The sequence below is a fragment of the Cervus elaphus genome, chromosome 20 (assembly GCF_910594005.1).
Source record: "Cervus elaphus chromosome 20, mCerEla1.1, whole genome shotgun sequence".
NCBI classification, from domain to species: domain Eukaryota; kingdom Metazoa; phylum Chordata; class Mammalia; order Artiodactyla; family Cervidae; genus Cervus; species Cervus elaphus.
The window spans coordinates 106,452,046-106,476,523 of NC_057834.1; the positions used below are offsets into that span (position 1 = coordinate 106,452,046).

At 40.0% G+C, this 24,478-nt stretch overlaps 1 protein-coding gene across 1 annotated transcript in view; it reads left to right on the forward strand.

Annotated features, from left to right (window-relative positions):
- Positions 1 to 15,246, forward strand: part of C20H1orf87 (chromosome 20 C1orf87 homolog) — an 82,785-nt gene extending 67,539 nt beyond the window's left edge. The window contains exons 9-11 of the mRNA XM_043878735.1: positions 1,907 to 1,986; positions 5,487 to 5,694; positions 14,679 to 15,246. Coding sequence (XP_043734670.1) covers positions 1,907 to 1,986; positions 5,487 to 5,694; positions 14,679 to 14,839 — 449 coding nt within the window. The 3' untranslated portion in view covers positions 14,840 to 15,246. The remainder of the gene's footprint in view (positions 1 to 1,906; positions 1,987 to 5,486; positions 5,695 to 14,678) is intronic.
- The last annotated feature ends 9,232 nt before the right edge of the window (positions 15,247 to 24,478 follow it).

Genomic DNA, 24,478 nt, shown 5'->3' on the forward strand with positions numbered 1-24,478 from the left:
TTGGTGTTTTTCTTTCTGACTTACTTCACTCTGTATAATAGGCTCCAGTTTCATCTACCTCATTAGAACTGACGCAAATGTGTTCTTTTTAATATTCCATTGTGTATATGTACCATGGCTTTTTTATCCATTTGTGTGCCGATAGACATCTAGGTTGCTTCCATGTCCTAGCTATTGTAAACAGTGCTGAAATGAACATTGAGGTACACGTGTCTCTTTCAATTCTGGTTTCCTCAGTGTGTATGCCCAGCAGTGGGTTTGCTGGGTCGTATGGCAGTTCTATTTCCAGCTTTTTAAGGAATCTCCACACTGTTCTCCATAGTGGCTGTACTAGTTTGCAATTCCCACCAACAGTGTAAGAGGGTTCCCTTTTCTCCACATCCTCTCTAGCATTTATTGTTTGTAGACATTTTGATGGCAGCCATTCTGACCAGCGTGAGATGGTACCTCATTGTGGTTTTGATTTGCATTTCTCAAATAATGCATTTGCATTTCTCTGATAATGAGTGATGTTGAGCATCTTTTCATGTGTTTGTTAGCCATCTGTATGTCTTCTTTGGAGAAATGTCTGTTTAGTTCTTTGGCCCATTTTTTGATTGGGTCATTTATTCTTCTGGTATTGAGCTGCATGAGCTGCTTGTAAATTTTGGAGATTAATTCTTCATCAGTTGTTTTGTTTGCTATTATTTTCTCCCATTCTGGAGGCTGTCTTTTCACCTTGCTTATAGTTTCCTTCATTGTGCAAAAGGTTTTAAGTTTAATTAGGTCCCATTTGTTTATTTTTACTTTTATTTCCATTATTCTGGGAGGTGGGGTGGTTCATAGAGGATCTTGCTGTGATTTATATCAGAGAGTGTTCTGCCTATGTTTTCCTCTAGGAGTTTTATAGTTTCTGGTCTTACATTTAGATCTTTAATCCATTTTTAGTTTATTTTTGTGTATGGTGTTAGAAAGTATTCTAGTTTCATTCTTTTACAGGTGGTTGACCAGTTTTCCCAGCATCACTTGATAAAGAGATTGTCTTTTCTCCATTGTATATTTTTGCCTCCTTTGTCAAAGATAAGGTGTCCATAGGCCCATGAATTCATCTCTGGGCTTTCTATTTTGTCCCACTGATCTGCATTTCTGTCTTTGTGCCAGTACCATACTGTCTGGATGACTGTAGCTTTGTAGTATAGTCTGAAATCAGGCAAGTTGATTCCTCCATTTCCATTCTTCTTTCCCAAGATTGCTTTGGCTATTTGAGGATTTTTGTGTCTCCATAAAAATTGTGAAATTAGTAATTCTAGTTCTGTGAAAAATACCGTTGATAGCTTGATAGGGATTGCATTGAATCATTGATTGTTTTGGGTAATATACTCATTTTCATTATATTGATTCTTCCAATCCATGAACACGCTAATATTTCTCCATCTGTTTGTATCCTCTTTGATTTCTTTCATCAGTGTTTTATAGTTTTCTATGTATAGGTCTTTTGTTTCTTTAGGTAAATTTATTCCTAAGCATTTTATTCTTTTTGTTGCAATGCCACCATCACCTTTTCCTGGAAACTCCTATTCACCCTCAGGTCCCCAGTTTAAGTGTCACTTCTTCCAAGAAGCCTTCTCTGATCCTCCACCACTCCTACCCCTAGCCTGAAAGAAATTTATTTTCACATTTTCCTTTGTTGTGTTTATGGTAGTTTGTAATTAAATAATAATCTTGAGTGATTATTTAGCACTTATCTCCCCTTTGTGAGCTTCATCAGGGCAGGAATTAGATCCTTCTTATCCACCAGTGTATCCCCATCACCCCCATACAATGCCAACCACATAGCAGAGTCTCAACATTTTCTTTGCCTGGGTGTATATGTGTATATGTTAAAACGAAGAGACCAAGTTAAAACCATTTTTTCTTTCTTGTCCAGGAAAGAAAGGAAAGGAAATTTCTGCTACTCCAGGGAATCCTGAAGTTCCTGAGATATCTCAAGGAAAAACTGAACAAATGGTATGCAGCCTAGTATAGAACTTGGGGATGGGCTTCACCAATCCTTTGCCTTCTATGCTCTGATGCTGGGTTAGGCTGTCCCTTCTGAATTTTTGATTTCCACCCAGTACTTCAATATCAGACTAGCTGTGACTTCAAGACTCTACTCAAGCAGAGAAGGGAAATAGAACTCCAAGAGTGTGGTTGATTTCTGTCTGAAACTTCTCATCACCACTCAGTGACCGACTTGCCATTGGCCCCCAAACATTGAACCTGTAGCATGTGAACGGGTGTCCTTCCAAAGCCTGTGACCGGTCACCAACTGCCATCAAAATAAAGGGTGGTTGTTAGGCCTATTTTAACATCTTAAATCCAGCTTCCAGAAGCAGGGTGACCTTTTCCCCAGACATCACATTTTAAAATGTAATGGGCTCTTTGATTTAAAAAAAGAAAATCTGGCAAGCAGTTAAAATTCTTTTTAATATTCCCAGCACTTAGCCAGAAGATGCAGACAAAATTGAAAAACAGCCTGAGTTTCTCTGTTGTTGTTGTTTTTTTAAATGCCTGGATTAGAACATAATTCATCTTCAAATGACGGGAGGCCTCGTCATACACTTCACACTTTGAAATATTTTAGAAAATAGTATCCATTTTGGCATGCCTCTGCCATGCAAGAAACAACAGCAAATGCTTTTCTCCTCGAGTGTTAAGTCTGTTGTGTGTAAGATTATAAAAAATATATAGTTTGCTCTTTTTCTTGCCTCGTTTGAAGATTTTACTGCATCTTGGCAATAATCGATTCTTCTCACATTCCTATATAAGCAGCATTCATTGTCTCACTTTTTATAAAGGGAAACTGAGGCAGAGGTTTGGTAAAGCAGCTTTCTGATTGTCCCAGAGAAAATTGTTCGTTGATGCATTCACTTATTCATTCAGTAAACATATCCTGAGCACCTACTATGTGACAGTCACTAACCAAAACTTGTAGATACATAAATGACTATCTCACAGGCCCAGCCTCCTGATCTCTGGGGGAGGGAAGAGATACTCTAACAGACACTATCCATTAATAAGTGCTATGATGGATAAAAGGGCTACAAAGAATTTTCCCTCTCCTATACTGAGGCTGTCAAGGAAGGCCTCCCATAAGGAGTGAAGTATGAGTTGGGCCTTGAAGGATGAGTAGGAGCCCAATGCACTGAGGCATAGATGACAAGAAGGACTTTTACAGCAGAAGAAACAGCATGTAAAAGGCATAAGAGCATCAGGCAGCTTTATTTTCTTCCCAGTTTTATGTGGCTGGAGAAAAAGTTGCATACATCGAAAGAGAAGCAAGAATAAGAACTTAAATGATTTCAAGGGCCAAGAAAGGAATTTAGACGACATCCTGACACAGTGGGACCAAAATAGTATAGGGTGTGTTAGTCAGTTACTTACTTACCTACCAGGTTGAGCCTGTAATTTCAGGCTCATACAAATTCCCCCACTCCCTGTCTTTAGAGGTCAAAGAAAGTGTGGAAATATCTGAAGAAATATGTAAGTATTTAAAGTCAGTTCCTCAACTCCAAGGACCTCTTTGAACTTTCTAAAATCATACAAATCCTATGCAAATGTGCATTTATCTGGGTAGATTATCTGAAGTTTTCATTGGATTTCTAAAGTAGTCCAAAGCTCTAAAAAGTATAAGAATCCCTATGGTATTTACTTTATAAAAACTTTCAGCTTCTCTCAAAATTGATTTTATAAAAGTAGAACTCTTATATATTAATCTCTTAAAATGCACTGGTCACTGGTCATCTGTATGGATACAATTTTGTATGAAAGTGAAAGTGAAATCACTCAGTCGTGTCTCTCTGCGACCCCATGAACTATAGCCTATGAGGCTCCTCCATCCATGGAATTTTCCAGGCAAGAGAACTGGAGTGGGTTGCCATTTCCTTCTTCAGAGGATCTTCCCTACCCAGGGATCCAACCCAGGTCTCCTGCATTGCAAGCAGATTCTTTTACCATCTGAGCCATGAGGGAAGCTCATACAGTTTTGTATAGCATTATATTATTTCAAACAAGATGATTGTTCACATTCCCCAGCATAGGTCTACATGGATTACTGAATTCATGTTTGTTGTTAACTTAGCCTCTTATTGAAATTACTATTCTTTAGAGCAGTGGGATCTCCACAGCTTATATGTGAGAAGTTTGAGACAAGGATGGAGAAATTCAGGTATTTGAAAGTTGGGAGAAGCAAAGATGGTATACAAAGTGGGAGGCCTAATTCTGTGACAAATTAGTTAAGAATATTTGAATTGCAACTAATATAACCAACTCAACCAACTTAATTTATTAGATGGATAGAGGAGCATATTTTGCATATATAATTATTTATAAAACAAATTGTGCATATAAAATAATGTATAATTATTTAATATATAAATAATCATATATATAATGATATATCTATAATTATACCCAACAATAGAAACATAACAAATTAAAATCAGAGACTTGAGCTTTGAACATCATCACAATTTCTTATATCTTCTCTCTTCTCTGATGTCAGTTTTGTATCCCTTTTCTCTCTCTTTCTTCTCACCTCTCACCCAGAATAATCTCTGTTTTTCTATCTCTGCCTTTAGCTCTCACAAGTGGTTCCAAAATCACTGGATATTGTATTTATTGGCCATTTTGCATTAGATGTCCAGTCCTGCACTATGTGCTTAGACGCATGATGTTTCTCTCTACAACCATATGTATCAACAGGAAGGGTAATTCCTAGAAAAGTGGGGTTGGGCAGGTCAAACAATAAATGCCCACTCTCTTTACACAGCAGGTGACAGAATGTCTTTCATGGATCTACTGAAACTCATTTGTCTATTTATTCTAAAAACATTTCTATTCTGTACTTGACATGAGTTTAGGATACAAAGATGAGCCTGACATAATCTCTATACCCTTGATCTAGTTTTCTGCCTACCATCAACCGTACAATGAATATGTCTATTCCCCACACTGGGCCTCAGCTTCCTTTGTTAAATGAATAGGACAGGCAAAACTAGAGGCACCTTGATTCATTACAGTGAGCCCACACATCCAAGGTAACATCACATTATTGTTTAAATCACTTTTTGTCAAGAATCTCACACTCAAGGATTCAAAAGTTTTCCCACCAAGAAATTATAAGCATTGCCTATGCATCCCAGTAGTATAAAATAGAGTAGAACATCATGAAAAATCTTAGCTAGTTATGAAACCTCTGTGTAAACTAGAAATGCAAGCTGAATAAAAGTCACAATTTCACCCTTCCTTTAAAGAAAAAAGAAAATACTCAACATAGTAGTCTGTGTCCAGTAAGACTTGGCATATATGGCCCTATTGCACTGAGGACTTGAAATCCATCCTCCAGATTTACAAGACAGACCTACAATAAATATTGCTAGTTGTGTAGCCTTGTCATTGGTCAAGAAACTGGGGGAGCTCTGGGTGGTGAATGCATTACCAGTGAGATGTTTGTGCTGTTTTGGTAGAAAACTCCAGAAAAAGATTTGAAACCAGAAAACCCACCTGCTGAGACTTCAGCCCCCAAAGATATCCTGAATGCCTTGAAGATCAGGCCAGTCTCACAGCCTTCCGTCAGTCCTGTGATGAAAAACACATCTGAAGAATGTGAGACATGGATCGACAGGTTCAGGAAGCTAGAAAATGCCCTCTATCTGTGTGATCTTAGTAATACAGGTGAAGTGTGCAACTTACAGCTCATACATCTTTCTTTTTTTTTTTTTTCTTTTTCTTTTTCATTTTATACTGGGATCCACAAATTTTATTTTTTATTAATTTCTGTTGGAGTATAGTTGCTTTACAACATTGTGTTATTTTTTGCTGTACGGCAAAGTGAATCAGTTATACATATACATATATCCGTTCTTTTTTAGATTCCTTTCCCATTTAGGTCACCACAGAACACTGAATACAGTTTCCTGTGCTATACAGCAGATTTTCATTAGTTACCTATTTTATATATACTTGTATATTTATGTTAAGGGCTTCCCTGGTGACTCAGACTGTAAAGATTCTGCCTGCAATGTAGAAAACCTGGGTTCAATACCTGGGTCAGGAAGATACCCTGGAGAAGGGAATGACTACCCACTCCAGTATTCTTGCCTGGAGAATTCCACTGAAAGAGCCTGATGGGCTACAGTTCATGGGGTCACAAAGAGTTGGATACAACTGAGAAACTAACACTTTCACACTTTCATATATGGTAATCCCAATGTTCCAATTTATCCCACCCCCTTTTCTCCCCTTGGTAGTCATAAATTTGTTTTCTATATCTGCGACTCTACTTTTGCTTTGTAAATAAGTTCATCTATATTATTTTTCTAGATTCTATATTCATATAGAATTTAGAATATAGAATTTTCTGTATTCTAGATTCATATAAGCAATATTATACAGTATTTGTCTTTCACTTTCTGACTTACTTCTGGCTGTATAGCAATCTCTAGGTTGATCCATATCACTGCAAATGACATTATTTCATTTCTTTTTATGGTTTAATAATATTCCATTGTATATATGTGCCACATCTTCTTTATCCATTCAAGACAACCCTCAGAATGGGAGAAAATATTTGCAAACAAAGCAACTAACAAGGGATTAATCTCCAGAATATACAAATAGCACATGCAACTCAATATGAAATAAAACAACCCAATCAAAAACTGAGTGGAAGATCTAAATAGACATTTCTCCAAAGACATATATGTTGACAAAAAAACATATGGAAAGATCCTCAACATCACTAATTATCAGAGATATGTAAGCCAAAACTTGAGAAACCTATATGCAGGTCAGGAAACAAGAGTTAGAACTGGACATGGAACAACAGACTGGTTCCAAATAGGAAAAGGAGTATGTCAAGGCTGTATATTGTCACCCTGCTTATTTAACTTATATGCAGAGTACATCATGAGAAACGTTCGGCTGGAAGAAGCACAAGCTGGAATCAAGATTGCCGGGAAAAATATCAATAACTTCAGATATGCAGATGACACCACCGTTATGGCAGAAAGTGAAGAGGAACTAAAAAGCCTCTTGATGAAAGTGAAAGAGGAGAGTGAAAAAGTTGGCTTAAAGCTCAACAATTCAGAAAACTAAGATCATGACATCTGGTCCCATTACTTCCTGGCAAATAGATGGGGAAACAGTAGAAACTGTGTCAGACTTTATTTTGGGGGGCTCCAAAATCACTGCAGATGGTGATTGCAGCCATGAAATTAAAGATGCTTGCTCCTTGGAAAGAAAGTTATGACCAACCTAGATAGCATATTAAAAAGCAGAGACATTACTTTGCCAACAAAGGTCCGTCTGGTCGAGGCTATGGTTTTTCCAGTGGTCATGTATGGATGTGAGTTGGACTGTGAAGAAAGCTGAGTGCCGAAGAATTGATGCTTTTGAACTGTGGTGTTGGAGAAGACCCTTGAGAGTCCCTTGGACTGCAAGGACATCCAACCAGTCCATCCTAAAGGAGATCAGTCCTGGGTGTTCATTGGAAGGACTGATGCTGAAGCTGAAACTCCAATACTTTGGCCACCTCATGCAAAGAGTTGACTCATTGGAAAAGACCCTGATGCTGGGAGGGATTGGGGGCAGGAGGAGAAGAGGACGACAGAGGATGAGATGGCTGGATGGCATCACTGACTCGATGCATGTGAGTTTGAGTAAACTCCGGGAGTTGGTGATGGACAGGGAGGCCTGGCATGCTGCGATTCATGGGGTCGCAAAGAGTCAAACATGACTGAGCGACTGAACTGAACTGAAGCCAAAACTACAATGGATGGCCATCACTGTCAAAAAATCTACAAATATTAAATACTGGAGAGGGTATGGATAAAAGGGACCCTCCAACGCAGCTGATGTGAATGTAAACTGGCCACTATGGAAAACAGTATGGAGGTTCCTTAGAAAACTAAAAATAGAGCTACCATATGTTCCTACAATCCCACTCGTAGTCATATACCAAATAAAACCATAATTTGAAAGGATGCATGCACCCCACTATTCATTGCAGCACTATTTACAATAGCCAGGACATAGAAGCAATCATATACCTTTCCATTTGTGTTGCAGTCTGTAAGTGGACACCTCCCTTTCTTTCAGTTCTTAATAAATATAATTTGTACATAAACCATGTGCCTGGCACTGTGCTGAGCACAATCAGGAAAAAAAGATAAATCAGACATGAATCCCCTAACAGGTTGCTGACAGTTTCTCTGAGTCTAATCCACAATCCAATCATGTAACTCCCCTGATTGAAATCTTCAGCATGCCTGCTAACAGGCTGACCTCTAAACTCTTTAACAGGAGTTTATATTCCCCATCATAATGATTAATTTGCCTTCCTCAAACGTGCCTTGATTTCTCCTGTGACTATGCCTTTTCTAAACCTACGCCCTCCACCTGAGCTATCTGCCTCTCTAACTACCCCACCCCCTGCCAGCTCCTCACCTTGTCCACCTGGCTAATTTGTGCCTAAACATCTTTTAGGTTGGAACTCAAGCTCTACTCCTCTGAGACTTTCATGATTTCCCCAGACATATCTAGGCCAACCTTTATCAGCCTCTCAGAGTTCTTTAACATCCATTATCATATTTCTATATTATATCTTTCTATTTGGGACTTCCTACTATCCACCCAGTAGACTACATTCCTTTTTTATCCCGGCACATTGCACAGTTCTGTTTGACCTTTTTTTTTTTTTTTTTTTTTTTTTTTGAGGGAACAAATTAATGAGTGAATGTTCATAAATAACTAAACCCAAAATAGAAGGTAATAAATGCCATTAGAGGGTAGTGCTATGCCGGCGTTTGGAGAGAGGAGAATTCCTTCATAGTGAGGTGATCAGGAAAGGTTATATTAGTTTGAAATTGCTCATTAAAGATAAAGTACCATTTATATACAAAGGAATGAAATAGAGGGCCCTTTCTGGCAAAGGTGCAAGTTAGCCAAGCAAAGCATTATGTATGAAGCTCAATACAAGGAATTTGGTTTAAATAGAATATAAGGGCCATTAAGAAGACTATTAAATGAAAAAGGTGAAACTATAGGATGGGATCAGATCTAGGAAGGTGATAGATAACAGACCAAGGAATTTGGATTTAATTCACAGATAGTAGCGTGTTGAGTTTCTAAGCAGGGATTGATACGGTGAAGTTGTATTTCATAAAGGTCCTCGATGGCTATGTGCAGAATGAAGGAGAAATTTAAAGCATAAAAAGAGTAAAGGACGTTATTGCAATGTCTAAGTGAGAAAGAATGAAACTCAGAACTAGGTCTGAGACCCATGGAATGGAAAAGAGAGAGCAGATACAAAAACATATGCACTGAAGTTGTTGTACTTAATTCCATACTGTGTTCATGAAGAGTTAGCATTATACATGGAGTCTAAAAATATGGAACATGTAGTTCTGGTTGCCAGGAAAAACAGAGAAATATTGGTTAAAGGGTACAAACTTTCAGTCAGAAGATAAATTTCAAGGATTTAACATACATCATGATGACTCTCATTAACAATATTGTGTTGTATAGTTGAAAACTACTATTAGAGTAGAGCTTTAATGGACTCACCATAACAACGACAACAGAATGGTTATGGAAGGGAAAGGATTTGTTAATTAATCTTATTTTAATAAACATTTTGTAATATACATGTGTATCAGTCATCACGTTGTACACCTTAAACTTATACAATGTGATATACTAATATCAATTACATCTCAAAAAAGAGTTAATGTGCACATTAGTACTTTCTCAGTTCAGTTCAGTCACTCAGTCGTGTCCGACTCATTGAGACCCCATGAACTGCAGCATGCCAGGCCTCCCTGTCCATCACCAACTCCTGGAGTCCACCCAAACCCATGTCCATTGAGTCAGTGATGCCATCCAGTCATCTCATCCTCTGTCATCCCCTCCTTCTCCTGCCCTCAATCTTTCCCAGCAGCAGGGTCTTTTCAAATGAGTCAACTCTTCGCATGAGGTAGCCAAAGTAATAGAGTCTCAGCTTCAGCATCAGTCCTTCCAGTGAATATTCAGGACTGATCTCCTTTAGGATGGACTGGTTGGATGTCCTTGCAGTCCAAGGGACTCTCAAGAGTCTTCCCCAGCACCACAGTTCAAAAGCATCAATTCTTTGACACTCAGCTTTCTTTACAGTCCAACTCTCACATCCACACAGGACCACTGGAAAAACCAAAGCCTTGACTAGATGGATCTTTGATGACAAAGTAATGTCTCTGCTTTTTAATATGCTATCTAGGTTGGTCATAACTTTCCTTCCAAGGAGTAAGCGTCTTTTAATTTCATGGCTGCAATCACCATCTGCAGTGATTTTGGAGCCCAAAAAAATAAAGTCAGCCACTGTTTCCACTGTTTCCCCAACTATTTGCCATTAGTACTTTCTAGAAGTGATCATATAACAATACTAATACCTTTTCATTCTCTGTAATGTTTTTGTTTCACCTTGCTTTGAATTCTAGACCACATAAAATATAAATATCATACAATACCCAAGGACTTCTAATAACTATAGCAAAGAGAGGGGAAAATGAAAATTGTAGATGAAAAATTCATCTAGCTGAATTAGAAACTCATGTATTAAACTTCTGTTATGAGCCTGGCACTGTACTAGAGGCTAGACCAAGAGGAAAACCAGAAAGGATGAGCCATGGTCTCATCAAGGAAATTTTAGGTAAGGCACAAAGGCTGGCAATAATTCAATGTCAGTAAAACAAAAATTTTAAAGACAGATTATAGTAAAGTATTATGATTGAAGACACAAGCTAGAGTTAAAGAATTCAAAGAAAAGACAGAAGAGATTTTTTTTTTTAAGCACACTGTGTAATGTAGGCAGGTACTCAGAGAGGGCTCACTAGAAGAACTTGAGCTGAACTTGGAAGGAGAGATACAGAAGACTTTGAAACCATCTTCTGCAAAGGTTAGAAGGGGAGAATGAGTATGATGGGGAAGAGAGTAAGAAAGATAGGACTGAAGGTCATGTTGAACCAGATGGTGAAGCTGATACCCTGTTGTGAATCCTGTGGGCTGGGATGAGCTTAATTCTCTACCCAGTGTTCACCAAGTTTCAACCAGAGGAGAACACCGTAAAAGCAGAAATGGATCTTTTAGGGAAGATACTGGAAAAAAGGAGGTCAAAAGGTTACTGAAATATTCATGAGTCTAGGTACATGTATCAAAACTGCAGGAGTGGTAATGGGGTTACAAACAAAACCAAAACTCAAGCAGAGGGAAAAGATGTTTCTAAAGAAACAAATGCTGAGTTTTGATGATGGATGACAGATCATAAACTTAGTTGCTAAGAGACTCCCTAGAGACTGGGACCTTTCTCATACTTCTAAACTGTTCTGGGGAAAAACGCAGTTTTGTTGACTTTGGGGCAGATTCTGGCAGATTTAAAATGACTTTCTCATGGCCTTTTCACTATTTATGCCTGTTTTCTCTGTTTCTATGAAATTCATTAGTTCTTCAATAGCCAAGGAATGTGTCAGCCAGATCTGGAAACATCTATAACTATCTTTAATGAGGAAAGAGGATTAACTGAGGTCATCTTCTTGGTTTATTAGCCACAGTATTCAGCAGACCACCACAGCCTTCCTCTAGACACTGAGTAGATGATCCCTACTCGGCCCAATGATGAATCAGTGATCTTTATTATGTGCAAGGAAATATGTAGGGCAGGATGTTCTTTATCCAGGGTGAAGGCAGAACATCCATCATTAAATTAGCATTTCTGGGAACCTACTCTGTGCTTATTCTTTAATGGGGGTTGTCAAGAAAATATCCTTGAGGAGAAAGAATAAGGAATGACTATGAATAGCTGGTCGTGCTTTCTAAAGAAAGATGGGTGGTTGGGATAAATGTCTGAGTGACTGGTGGATTTGGAATTTTCCCAGTGAACTAAAAGCTAAATAGAAAATATTTTAGAGTTCAAAGAGGCAGAGTGCAAAGAGAGCCCTCAAGGATATTCTCTGCATGGGTCTGGACATGGCATCACTAATTCCTCACATCAACCACTTGCTGAAAGGATTAATGTTCTTATTTAGAGAGGAGAAAGCCAAACTCAAAGTGATAAAATATCAGCCAGTGAGAAGTTGAGGCGTAATTCTAACCCCAGGTCTACTGACTTCCCACTGCACCAGACTCCCATGACATACTGGAAAGAGCATGAGATTTTGCTTGTTGCTTTGTTAGTTTGTTTCTTTGTGTGTTTTTAACCAGATTCAAGTTCAGACTTCACAAACTGCTGTCACTTTTATTCACCAAGTCTGTTTCCTCATCTGTAAAATAGTAAAACTGATAATAATAAAACATACCTCCCATGTTTGAGAAAGGGAGATTTAAAAGTTCTTTACAAACTGTAAAATGAAGTGGATAGTAAAGAGGTTCTTACTGCTTTCATTTTGGTTCTGGTGGGATAGGGACAGGTTTTAACAACACTGATGGATTGTAAAGGTTATTTTATGCAGTTGTTTTGGGCATTCCCTATTGACAACAAATCAAACAGAAATAAATTTCAGCTAATGAACTTTTGTCTAATACTACAAATCCTCTACTAATAGTAAAGCTTAGAAGATAGAAGAAAAGGCCCCCCAACAACACCAGTGGTGATTCTTATATGTATTTCTTAGCATTAATTCTAATTTTTAATTAAAATATAAATTATACACAAATAATTTATTCTAGTTAAAATATATTCTCATGTGTTTTAAATAATGTTGATGATATAACTATTATAACCATCCTATCATAGTATCTACACTAATGAGTGCTTTATAGTCCTAACACTGTGGTAAGCACTTACTATTTTATTCATTTTCATCAAATTTAATTATTCCTATTTTAGAGTCAAGGAAACTGAGGCTCAAAATGTTAAAGTATCTTTCTTAGTCAGACATACTCCAAAGCTCAGGACTTATATTTCCAGAGATAGAGTATGAGGAAATGTCTTGAGGGGTCCAACCTAGACCAGGTCAAGAGCAGCCGCCTCATCCAGGAAAATTGCAAAGATGCAACTGACTAACTCAAACAAAGATATTTCTTCAGAGGAAAGGACCAACATTCTAATAGGAGAAAGAGACCACAAATAAACCTGAAAAGAAACAGCAAACTGGACAGGATGGGATGGGGTGAGATGGGATAGGATGATATGGAACAGGATGGGATGGGATGGGGTGGGAAGGGACAGGACAGGACCGAATAAAACTGGATGGAATAAATCTCATTAGGACCCCAGCTGTCTGTAGTCCAGTTAGAAACACTCATTAGAGAGTAGTTCAGAAGAGAACATCACACTCAACTATCGTTGCACGTTTGAACAAAAACAGAGCTTAAACAGAGATGACAGGTGTCCACTAGAGCCCAACACTGATTGACTGGCCATGGCTTTCTACAAAATGAACAGGGGACCACTCCCTCTGGATTCTATGAGAAAAAATTTCACAATCATTATGACAACCTATGCAAACACAGGAGACTAGAAGAACAATATTCAAGGGATATATCCTTTACCTCTATAAAAGGTATTTAACAAGCTTGACACCTGTAGCGTAGATGTTCACAATTCATGGAAAATATTTAGAAAACGATCTGAGCCCTGCTTGAAACAATCTCTTTCCCTTCATTCTATAATACAGTATGATGATTAAATGCAAGGACTAAGCACAACCTTGGGTAAGAGAATTCTCATCTCCATGCCTCAGTTTCTCTCTCTTTGCAAATGAATTGTTGTGAGGATTAAGTGAGTCAATACTGGTTAAGTTGTTTGGAGGGATGACTGAAACATGGTGAATGCTGTATATAAGTATCAATCAATATTGTTGTTGCACTCTAAATTTTCTGCTTCTCTTACCATCCTGACTGGTTGGGGATCTTCCTAAGGTAACAAACCCTTTCTCAATATCCTCTCTATTCCCAGGCACAGTATCTGACATTTATAAGCTCACAAATCGAGGCTTATCAATGAGTTATTGATTTTTGCTGTTATCATGTTCTACACTTTCACTCCTCTCTGCAACTATCAAAATCTGCTTCCCCTTAGCATGAAGAGCACATCAGCATTGGTACATATAACATATGGGTACTAGAGTGTATCCTGTGATGATAAGTACCACCATCTCTATTCCACAGATTTAGACTCTAAGTCACAAGAAGTTAGATGATTTACCTGTAATCACACAGCAAGCTGGAGGGAGTCACAGTAAATACATTTCCAGAAATGCATAAAAGTGAGCTATTTAAATCCTGCGTGTTTAGGAATGTGTTTGGATATTTCAATAAGAAAAACATGAAACCAGAGCAATTAGGAATTGTTTTTAGCAGGCACCCCACCATTTTCAAAAATTGGTCTCTTAAAGTTTTATGGCTACAAAGAACAAGCTAAAATTGTTTTAGAGTCTACCTATGGATTTTATTGGACCCCATCCCATCTCCCCCAGATCACTGTCAAATTCCTCTCAGCATCTATGACACATGGTCAGGACAGTAAATATCTTTTTAGGATGTCATATGTTTTTTTTTAAAGCTTAAAGTTTCAAAATATTAGCATTTAATTTTTGCTTAGAAGTCATTCAAACTAATGCATTTTCCTCTTTTGTGTTTTCTCCATTCTCTTTTAAAAACCTCTCACTCACCCGACCTAATGATAGGAGTCCTAGAGAAGGAACGAGCCAGACGCCTCATTCACAACTACAATCTCATTTACAACCTGTCCCTGAGCCCTCGGAAAATTGACCAAGCCTTGCGGAGTTTCCGTGCTGGAGAAAATATGCTTTTGGAGCCAGCGCTTCGGTACTTAAAGGAGCTATGATAACAAGCCCATATTGTGAGAACAGATGTTCCCTTTATCTCCCTTTTTACCCAGACACGTGTTTCTCCCCAGCCCTAGTGCAGTGGTGGAGGCACTGTCAGAATTGAGGCCGGCGCAGCTATTGTAGACACTTTGAACTTGGACTTGATTTCTGGCTAGGATGCTTGCTCATAAGCAGCTCCAAGTGATCTGAGAAAACCAGGTTTTTCTCTTCTGAGGTGGCAAAAGCCCAATTTCTTAAAATCCTCTTCTAATCTTATAAAGCTGATGATGAATATTCAAAGATTTTTTTTCTATATTGCTGATCAAATAGTGTTTTTGCTAACTCTGCAATTCCATATAGTAAAAAACATGCTAGATGTTGTCAACTTCCAAAAATGCCTGTCACATAAGAGACCTGAATATGTCTTTTTTGGATGAATAAGTCAATCTTCCCTCTAGTCACTATTCTAGGATTTCCACATTATAAGAAAAACAAAAGTATTAACAATGAATTGTCTTAATACTAAGCAACAGAAGCAGAATTTCAAGTGAGGTTTTCTGAACAAGTCTAATATTTTCTCTAGTACAAAACTAGACAGCGTTACACTGTCTCCAGGGGTATTTCCGCAGAGTAGTGGATACAAGTTTTTAGGAGGGGCTTCTGGGACAAAGGATTCTGGAAATAGGTAACTTCTTCTTTGTTTCCTCTGGTAGCAAAATCAAGCAAAACTTTCCACTCGTTCCCATAGTTCTCCCCCTCCCCCAGTTTGCACCCCCTGCATAATACACATTTACATTCACATCGCACACACAGGCGCCATGAGTTCATTGAAGGAAATCTAGGACTTCAGAGAAAGAAGTATTCCTAGTACTATTATTAATGCTGAGGGACCTGGATCCTGATTTTCAAATCTCTGTGTGTGGGAGACAGGATGAAGGAGTTAGGTCAAGGAAAAAAATAAATCAAAGACCTCTGTTGTTGTTTCATCACTAAGTCCTGTCTGACTCTGTGACCCAATGGACTGTAGCCCATCAGGCCTCTCTGTCCATGGTATTTCCCAGGAAAGAAGACTGGAGTGGGTTGCCACTTCCTTCTCCAAGGGATCTTCCCAACCAAGGGATCAAACCCACGTCTCATTAATTTGTAGGCAGATTCTTTACCACCTAGTCACCAGGGAAGCCCCTGAAAGTCTCTGAGTATCCCCTTTAAGACATTGTATATTATGGGGTATCTCGTAAAGTCTTATGAATTAAACCTTAAGAACCAAATAATTTGGATCCGCTAACATAAATGATCTCTGAGGGCCTTCTATTCTGACATGCTCTAGTTTTTATAATCCTTGAGTTGCCCAGAAAAATGCCTCTTGAGGCAGACCAACTACACCTCTAACATTCTAGAACCCTAAGACTTGCAGGCTGCCTTTTAGGGCAAGTTCAGTTAAGTTCAGTCGCTCAGTCACATCCAACTCTTTCTGACTCCATGGACTGCAGCACGCCAGGCTTCCCTGTCCATCACCAACTCCTGGAGCTTACTCAAACTAATGTCCATCGCGTCGGTGATGCCACCCAACCATCTCATTCTCTCTCCTCCCTTTCTCCTCCCGCCTTCAATCTTTCCCAGCTTCAGGGTCATTTCCAATGAGTCAGTTCTTCGCATCAGTTGGCCAAAGTATTGGAGTTTCAGCTTCAGTATCAGTCCTTCCAATGAATATTCAGAACTGATTTCCTGTAGGATGGATTGGTTGGATCTCCTTGCAGTCCAAGGGACTCTCAAGAGTCTTCTCTAACACCACAGTTCAAAAGCATCGATTCTTAGGTGCTCAGCTTTCTTTATAGTCCAACTCTCATATCAATACATGACTACTGGAAAAACCATAGCTTTGACTAGACAGACCTCTGTTGGTAAAGTAATGTCTCTGCTTTTTAACATGCTGTCTAGGTTGGTCATAGATTTTCTCCCAAGGAGCAAGTGTCTTTTAATTTCACGGCTGTAGTCACCATTTGCAGTGATTTTGGAGCCCCCCAAAATAAAGTCAGCCACTGTTTCCCCATCTATTTGCCATGAAGTGGTGGGACCAGATGCCATGGTCTTAGTTTTCTAAATGTTGAGTTTTAAGCCAACTTTTTCACTCTCCTCTTTCACTTTCAGCAAGAGGCTCTTTAGTTCTTCTTCGCTTTCTGCCACAAGGTTGGTGTCATCTGCATATCTGAGGTTATTGATATTTCTTCTGGCAATCTTGATTCTAGCTTGTGCTTCCTCCAGCCCAGCACATCTCATGATGTACCCTGCATATAAGTTAGATAAGTAGGGTGACAATATACAGCCTTGACATATTCCTTTCCCAATTTGGAACCAGTCTGTTGTTCCATGTCCAGTTCTAACTGTTACTTCCTGACCTGCATACAGATTCTCAGGAGGCAGGTCAGGTGACCTGATATTCCCATCTCTTTAAGAATTTTCCACAATTTGTTGTGATCCACACAGTCAAAGGCTTTGGCATAGTCAATAACGCAGGAGTAGATGTTTCTCTGGAACTCTCATTTTTTCGATTATCCAATGGATGTCAGCAATTTGATCTCTGGTTCCTCTGCCTTTTCTAAATCCAGCTTTCCCATCTGGAAGTTCATGGTTCATGAATTGCTGAAACCTGGTTTGGAGAATTTTGAGCATTACTTTGCTAGCGTGTGAGATGAGTGCAATTGTGCAGTAGTTTGAACATTCTTTGGGATTGCCTTTCTTAGGGATTGGAATGAAAACTGACCTTTTCCAGTCCTGTGGCCACTGCTGAGTTTTCCAGATTTCCTGGCATATTGAGTGCAGCACTTTCACAGCATCATCTTTTAGGATTTGAAATAGAGCAACTGGAATTCCATCACCTCCACTAGTTTTATTCGTAGTGATGCTTCCTAGGGGCCACTTGACTTCACATTCCAGGATGTCTGGCTCTAAGTGAGTGATCACACCATCATGGTTATCTGGGTCATGAAGGTCTTTTTTATATAGTTCTCTGTGTATTCTTGCCACCTCTTCTTAATATCTTCTGCTTCTGTTAAGTCCATAGCATTTCTGTCCTTTATTTTGCTCATCTTTGCATGAAATGTTCCCTTGGTATCTCTAATTTTCTTGAAGAGATCTCTAGTCTTTCCCATTCTATTGTTTTCCTCTATTTCTTTGCACTGATTACTGAGGAAGGCTTTTTTATCTCTCCTTGCTATCCTCTGGAACTCTGCATTCAAATGGATGCCTTTCCTTTTCTCCTTTGAGGGCAAAGAAGAAAGCAAACAAACATGGCTTTCACATGCTACCGAAGTGCCAAATGAGGAAAATTAGAATATTAGATCAGACATTCATTATGTATTAGGCAACTATTGTTTGCCAAGGACTTGACATATTTTGTTCCATCCAACTGTGACAACTAGATGTGGAAAGTTTCATGGCTCCATTTTATAGATTAGGAAACAGAGGCTCAGAGAAGTGAAGCAGAAGAAAGCTATTGAGTTGTACCCATGGATAACTGGCTGGAGGGATAGGATCTTCTGGAAAGCACCAGGCACATGATACTTAAGAATGCCCTGGTAATGCTTATAAGTAAAATATATATAAAGATAAAAGGAAGGTGGGAGTGAAGTTCAGGAGGGAGGGGGACATATGTATACCTATGGCTGATTCATGTTGATGTATGGCAGAAACCAACACAATATTGTAAATCAATTATTCTCCAATTAAAAATAAATAATTTTAAAAGTTAAAGATAAAAGGAATTTCTGCCTATACCAGATATACCATTAGGCCTTGCCACTTGCTTTACTGTAGACTCAAAAGTCCAGAATGAACTGAATTGAATAGATTTTTGCTGAAAATTGCTGTGCTTATAAGGATGCCCTGGTATATCCTACATCTCTGTGGGACAGGGGACTGGAGAGATCTTTAGGGTGAAAGGAGACCCTATATGTGAAGCTGGAGTTGTTAGACTTAGTCATAAGATTCTGAAGGGCAGTGATTTCACCTTGCCCAATTCTCTGTGTCCAACATATTGTCCAACACCTGACAAACAGCCTCAGCACCCAACTTACACAGCTGGAGGGGACTCTACTGACACAGAATGAAGCATGAAAGTGCCCCACAGCCATGTGACACGGGCCATGCATACCCTGCAGCAGTGGCCGGCTGAGTGCTTCTAGAAGTGGGGTAGCCATGGCCAGATCTAGAGCCACAGTCACCTCCTAACCACCACCACCCACCCTTCAGGAGAGCAAAAAAAAAAAAAAAAAGAATAAACTTTAAAACCAGCCAAGAGGATTTCCCTAATGGTCCAGTGGCTAAGATTCCGCACTCTTAACGCAGTGGGGCCAGGTTCAATCCCCAGTCAGGGAACTAGATCTCACACGTTAGTTTCGACTAAGAGCTCTCATGCCACAACTAAAGATCCTGCATGCCACAGCAAAGATGGAAGATGCTACGTGCTACAGCTAAGACCCAGTGCAGCCAGATAAATAAAGTAAAAGGCTATCTTAAAAAAAAAAAAAAAAAAAAAAACAGCTAAATCCCGCTCTGGCACTTAGTAGGTGGCAGTCTTGGCAAATGCTAAAATCTCCCTGAGCTTCAGTTCCTTCATGTGTAAAATGGCAATAATTGTATTTTGGGGGGAAGTTTTTTAAATGCTAAAAGCCATGCCATTTGGACATGTAGTAGAGATGGAACTTTCTTAAGTCTCTCCCCTTAGCTGCTGACCCTCAGGAAGTTTGAAGAATAGTCTGTGTGTAATGACACAGAGCAGGAAAGCTACTGCAACATCACAAACAAATTTTAAGATGCATCTGCCCTCTAGAGCCCAGTGCCAGCTGCTCTTGGGTCATTTCCTGACTGGAATTCTCCACTGCTCTGCCCCTGGGTATGTGTGATAGGTGTGTGTCGGGGGTGATATTTACAAGACTGGCACTTGCAAAAGTGAATACTCATTAGATTTTCTCTGAGTAAGCATCAGAAAACAGAAATTCAACCTAAGTCACAGAAACAGCTTAGATATCCAGGTGACAAAGTGATGGCAGAGGTTAAATGAGGCCAGGCTGTGGAGCAAACCACACTGGACACAAACAGCAAAATGCCATGAGGTCATTATGCTTCAGAATACTTTTAATGACCTCTATGCTAGGACTTCTCCATGGTTTGCTTACGGAAAATCTGTTACCCTTCTCTCTCCTCTTCTTTCTCAGATCAGAGGTATTTCATATACACCCTGTGACTGTGTCATAGTGAACTTCTAATAAACTTATAAAAAAAAGTTTATAAAAAATAAACTTCTAATAAACTTGGGAATCTGGGCTTCCCAAGTGGCACTAGTGGTAAAGAACCCACCTGCCAATACAGGAGAAATAAGAGACACCAGTTTGATCCCTGGAGGAGAGCATCGCAACCCGCTCCAGTATTCTTGCCTGGGAAATCCCATGGACAGAGGAGCCTGGCAGACTAGAGTCCATGGGGTCGCAAAGAGTCGGACACAGCTGAAGAATCAGCACACATACAGAGGGAGTCTGGAGTCTGTGATCTTGACCACTTTCTCTAGCAGGATCTTTCTGGGTGTCTGTGTGCGGTGGATAGGTTAACCTCCAGGATACCCCAGAGAGACTTGGTGTCAACTGCACCTGCCCTGACTGTCCAAAAGCCTCAGCCTCTACACATGGAAGGAGCACTGAAGACATAACAGAGGCTGGATCTCACTGTCTGCGCAGACTTTCCCAGATGTGTGACCTTCAGCAATCTACTAGGGCCCCATTCATATTGAATCGGATAGTGTGTGCACATTGCCTGACAATACATTTGGCACACAGATGTGCTCGATAATGGGGAACCAGCTTTCTATTTTATTCTTAAACAGTGTTCCCTTTTACCCCATTCAGTGGGCCATGCCATGATGTGCCCTTTCCAAATACCAACACCTGATAAGTCAACATTTGGCTCACTGATTGTGTGGTCCCAGAGAAGAGACACCATATCCTCCAACTTTCTATTCTTTCTCTCGTCTGTCCTTAGTCCTCACTGTAACCCAACCAGGTTGACATTCCTATGCCTATTGTACAGATGAGACACTGAGGACCTACCTAAAGACTAAAAGCTAGTGAGTGACTGAGTCAGGGCCAGAACGCAAAACATAACTTCAAGGCCAACAGTGCCCCACAGGTCACAGAGCAAACCCACAGAATTCCCTTTAGTGTGAGTGGCCTGGCTCCCCAGAAAGTCTAGCAGACATGCCAAGCCAGAGCCAAGGTCTTCCTGGCCTTTGTCTCCAGCACAGAGCAGGCACCTGGAACACATCTGGAGAATGGCATGCATGCATGCTCAGTCATTCATTCATGTTCAACTTTTTACAACCTCATGGACTGTAGCCTACCAGACTCCTCTATCCATGGGATTCCCCAAGCAAGATTACTGGAGTGGGTTGCCATATACTTCTCCAGGTGATCTTCCTGACCCAGGGATCAAACCCACATCTCCCACAATGGCAGGCAGATTCTTTACCACGGAGCCACTTGGGATGGAATGGCACCTCCACATGAGCATCTGGAAAATCCAGCAGCCTTTTGCCCTCTTCTAGTTCCCCCAGCTCATCACCACCTTCTGGGACAGGAATAAAGGGTGTTTCCAGGACTCTGGGCATTACAGGTTCACACAAGCAGAAGCACAGCTGGGCATATCATGCCATCCAAAGAGTCTGTTAAGTGTCCACTGACTCCTCAGAGGAATTTCCCAAGATCACTATGAGAAACAATAACAGGGTTTGATATTCTAATTGAGGCCAGAAACTGGACAGCTTTGGAACTGACTGGAGAACTGTGTGACTCGGGAAAAAAAAAAAAAAAAACGCTTGCCTTTCTGCTCCCCGTTTCCTCCCCATCCCCCTCCCATAAGAGCCTTTCAACTCCATTTCCAAGGCTCCTTGGCAACTGAGGTTGGGGAGGGTGGTGTTCCCAAGCCGGTGCCTCTGGCATGCCAGCCGTTCCCCTCATTAGCATTCAGGGCCCCTCATCTGCCTGCACAGTTGGCCAGGGGGCTGTGTAAAAGGCAGAGCAGCTTGGGGGAGGCCCAGCATTTAGCATGGCTCATTGGGACATGGGAAGCCTCTACAAAGAGTTTCCAAACAAAAGGCATCAATATTATTTGTGGAGCCATCAGCCCGCCTGGGGCACAATATGGCTCTGGCTCAGCCACACGCTCTCCCCCAAGTTCTGTGTGCAGACGTGGTGGGCGCTCCCAGGCACATCCTGGCCCTGAGCACCAGCGCGTTGGAAGGTCTCCCCCCCTCCAGCTCTGTGCTGCCCGGTCTCTCCTCAGACTCAGTCTATCCAGGTTGAACAATGGGTGGGCTCTAACTGGCGGTGGGAGTGCCCAGGGGAGGGGTCTTGACAGAGGGTAAATGGTCAGATGGTAGGACAATCACGAACAGATGGTGCTGCTGGGAATGGATTCCAGACAAATTCACAAGCAGATTGAGCTCTGACAAAGACTTATCTGGTGGAGTGCAATTGGCACCTTATACCAATCCCGCTCTCCCACACAATCTTTGACAGTTCCGTGAGGTTCTGTCTCACAAGAATTCCAAAATATTGATCAATAGACCAATCCCTGGGAGATTCCAAGCAACAGAGCTATTTCTCAGCATGCTCACAAAGCCAGACGAATTTCCTTCAGCCTCCCTGTGTTTGAATACCTTCGGAGATGTGGATCTCACTACTTGTCATCTTTTTCTCTCCAGACAACTCCAATTTGTTCTTCTAAAATTGGTTACCCTTGCAATCCCTTTTCTACCCTCCCTTGGGGCCAAAGGAAGAGGAGGAGGGAAAGGAGGGGAAAGAGGAAGGAAAAGAAGAGGTAGAAGAGGGAGGGGGGTAGGAGGGCAAAGGAGGCAGGGAGGAGAAGAGGGGAAGAAGAGAGGAAGAGGAAAAGGAATTAAGCCACTACAAATTTGGGATTGTTTGTTATTAAGGCAAAACTTGGGTAAGCTTGCTGATACGCCTTTATTTGAGCAAACTCTGGGAGATAGTGAAGGACAAGCAGCTTATTTTCTTTTTGCTTAATCAAATAAACAAGAGGACTTTTTTGTGGGGAAAAAAAGATGGACTACTACTCAGTCATAAAAAAGAATGAAATATTTCCATTTGCAGCAACAAGGGTGGACCTAAAGATATCATACTAAATGAAGTAAGGCAGACAGAAAAAAGACAATGTTATATGATATCATTTATATGTGAAATCTAAAAAATAATACAAATGAATCTATGTCCAAAACAGAAATGGACTTACATAGAAAACAAACTTATGGTTACCAAAAGGGAAAGGATTGGGGGGAGAAATAAATTAGGAGTCCAGGATTAAACAGATACAAACTACTATCCATATAATATATAAGCAACAAGGATTTACTAGATTGCACAGGGAACTATATTCAATATTTCATAAACACCTATAATGGGAAATAATCTGAAATATGTGTGTGTGTGTGTGTGTGTGAATCCCTTGGCTGTACACCTGAATCTAACAAGATAATGTAATCCACTACCCTTCAATAATAAAAAAAAAAAATTAACATTCTTCTTCTTTACTTGCTTTCTGATACCTATCGGTCTGTGTTTAGTTTATTGGGCTATGTCTCCTGGAGCATTAAGACCCAGTAGTACTCCTCTAACAGGTATTTTGTGTTCAAGTAAGTTCAGAAAGTACCCTAGGCTATCTCTCTTCCCCCTTGATGAATCTAAATGCCTACTGCACAGGCAACTGAAACAAAACAAGACAAGACAAATTATCTCACCCTTATTTAATCTAAACTCATTTGACCAAAGAACTTTTTATTTTCAATTATATTTTAAGATTCCTTAGAACTAGTGTTCTATGCAAGATATCAAGAAATTCTAAGTAAACTTCTAGCTGCTGCATTTATTCAGAAAATACATATAAACTACATATTATATCTGAGACCTTGCACTGCCAATGTTTCAGGGCCCTGAATAGGGTCTGGCCTATAAAGGCTATCAAATAAATACTAATAAACAAAAATTGTGACAAAACCGCATATTAACTACACAGCTGTTGATTACCTACCAAATAAGACCAGCTACAGCTTGGCTAAAATATTGTTAGAAATAAACATTTCACTGCATTCCTGTCTCACCACTGCCTATCTCTCCTGTCTCATTTACCACTCATTCCCCATTTTTATTTCAGCAACATGAACCATTCGCTGCTTCCTAAAAACATTATGCATGTTAGTGATTTCCTGCCTCTGCATATACAATTTTCTACTCCCGCAATATCCTTTTCAAACTTACTTTTAATTCCTTCTCAGGTCTTCATTGAATTTGTTACAAAATTGTCTCTGTTTTATGTTTTGGTTTTCTTTGGCTGCCAGACATGTGGGATCTTAGTTCCCTGTCCAGGGATTGAACCCTCACCTGCATTGGAAGGCAGTGTCTTAGCTACTAGACCACCAGGGAAGTCCCTACTTTAAATTGCTGAATGCCTTTTTATCTTGTAAGATCGAAATCGTATGTCCCTCACTGTGTAATTCCAAAACTCAAACCCTGACTTACATCCTCCACTTTTAACCTCCATATGTATACACCTCTGAGTATACAGCCCATCCCAAATAAGCCATCTCAAGCTGA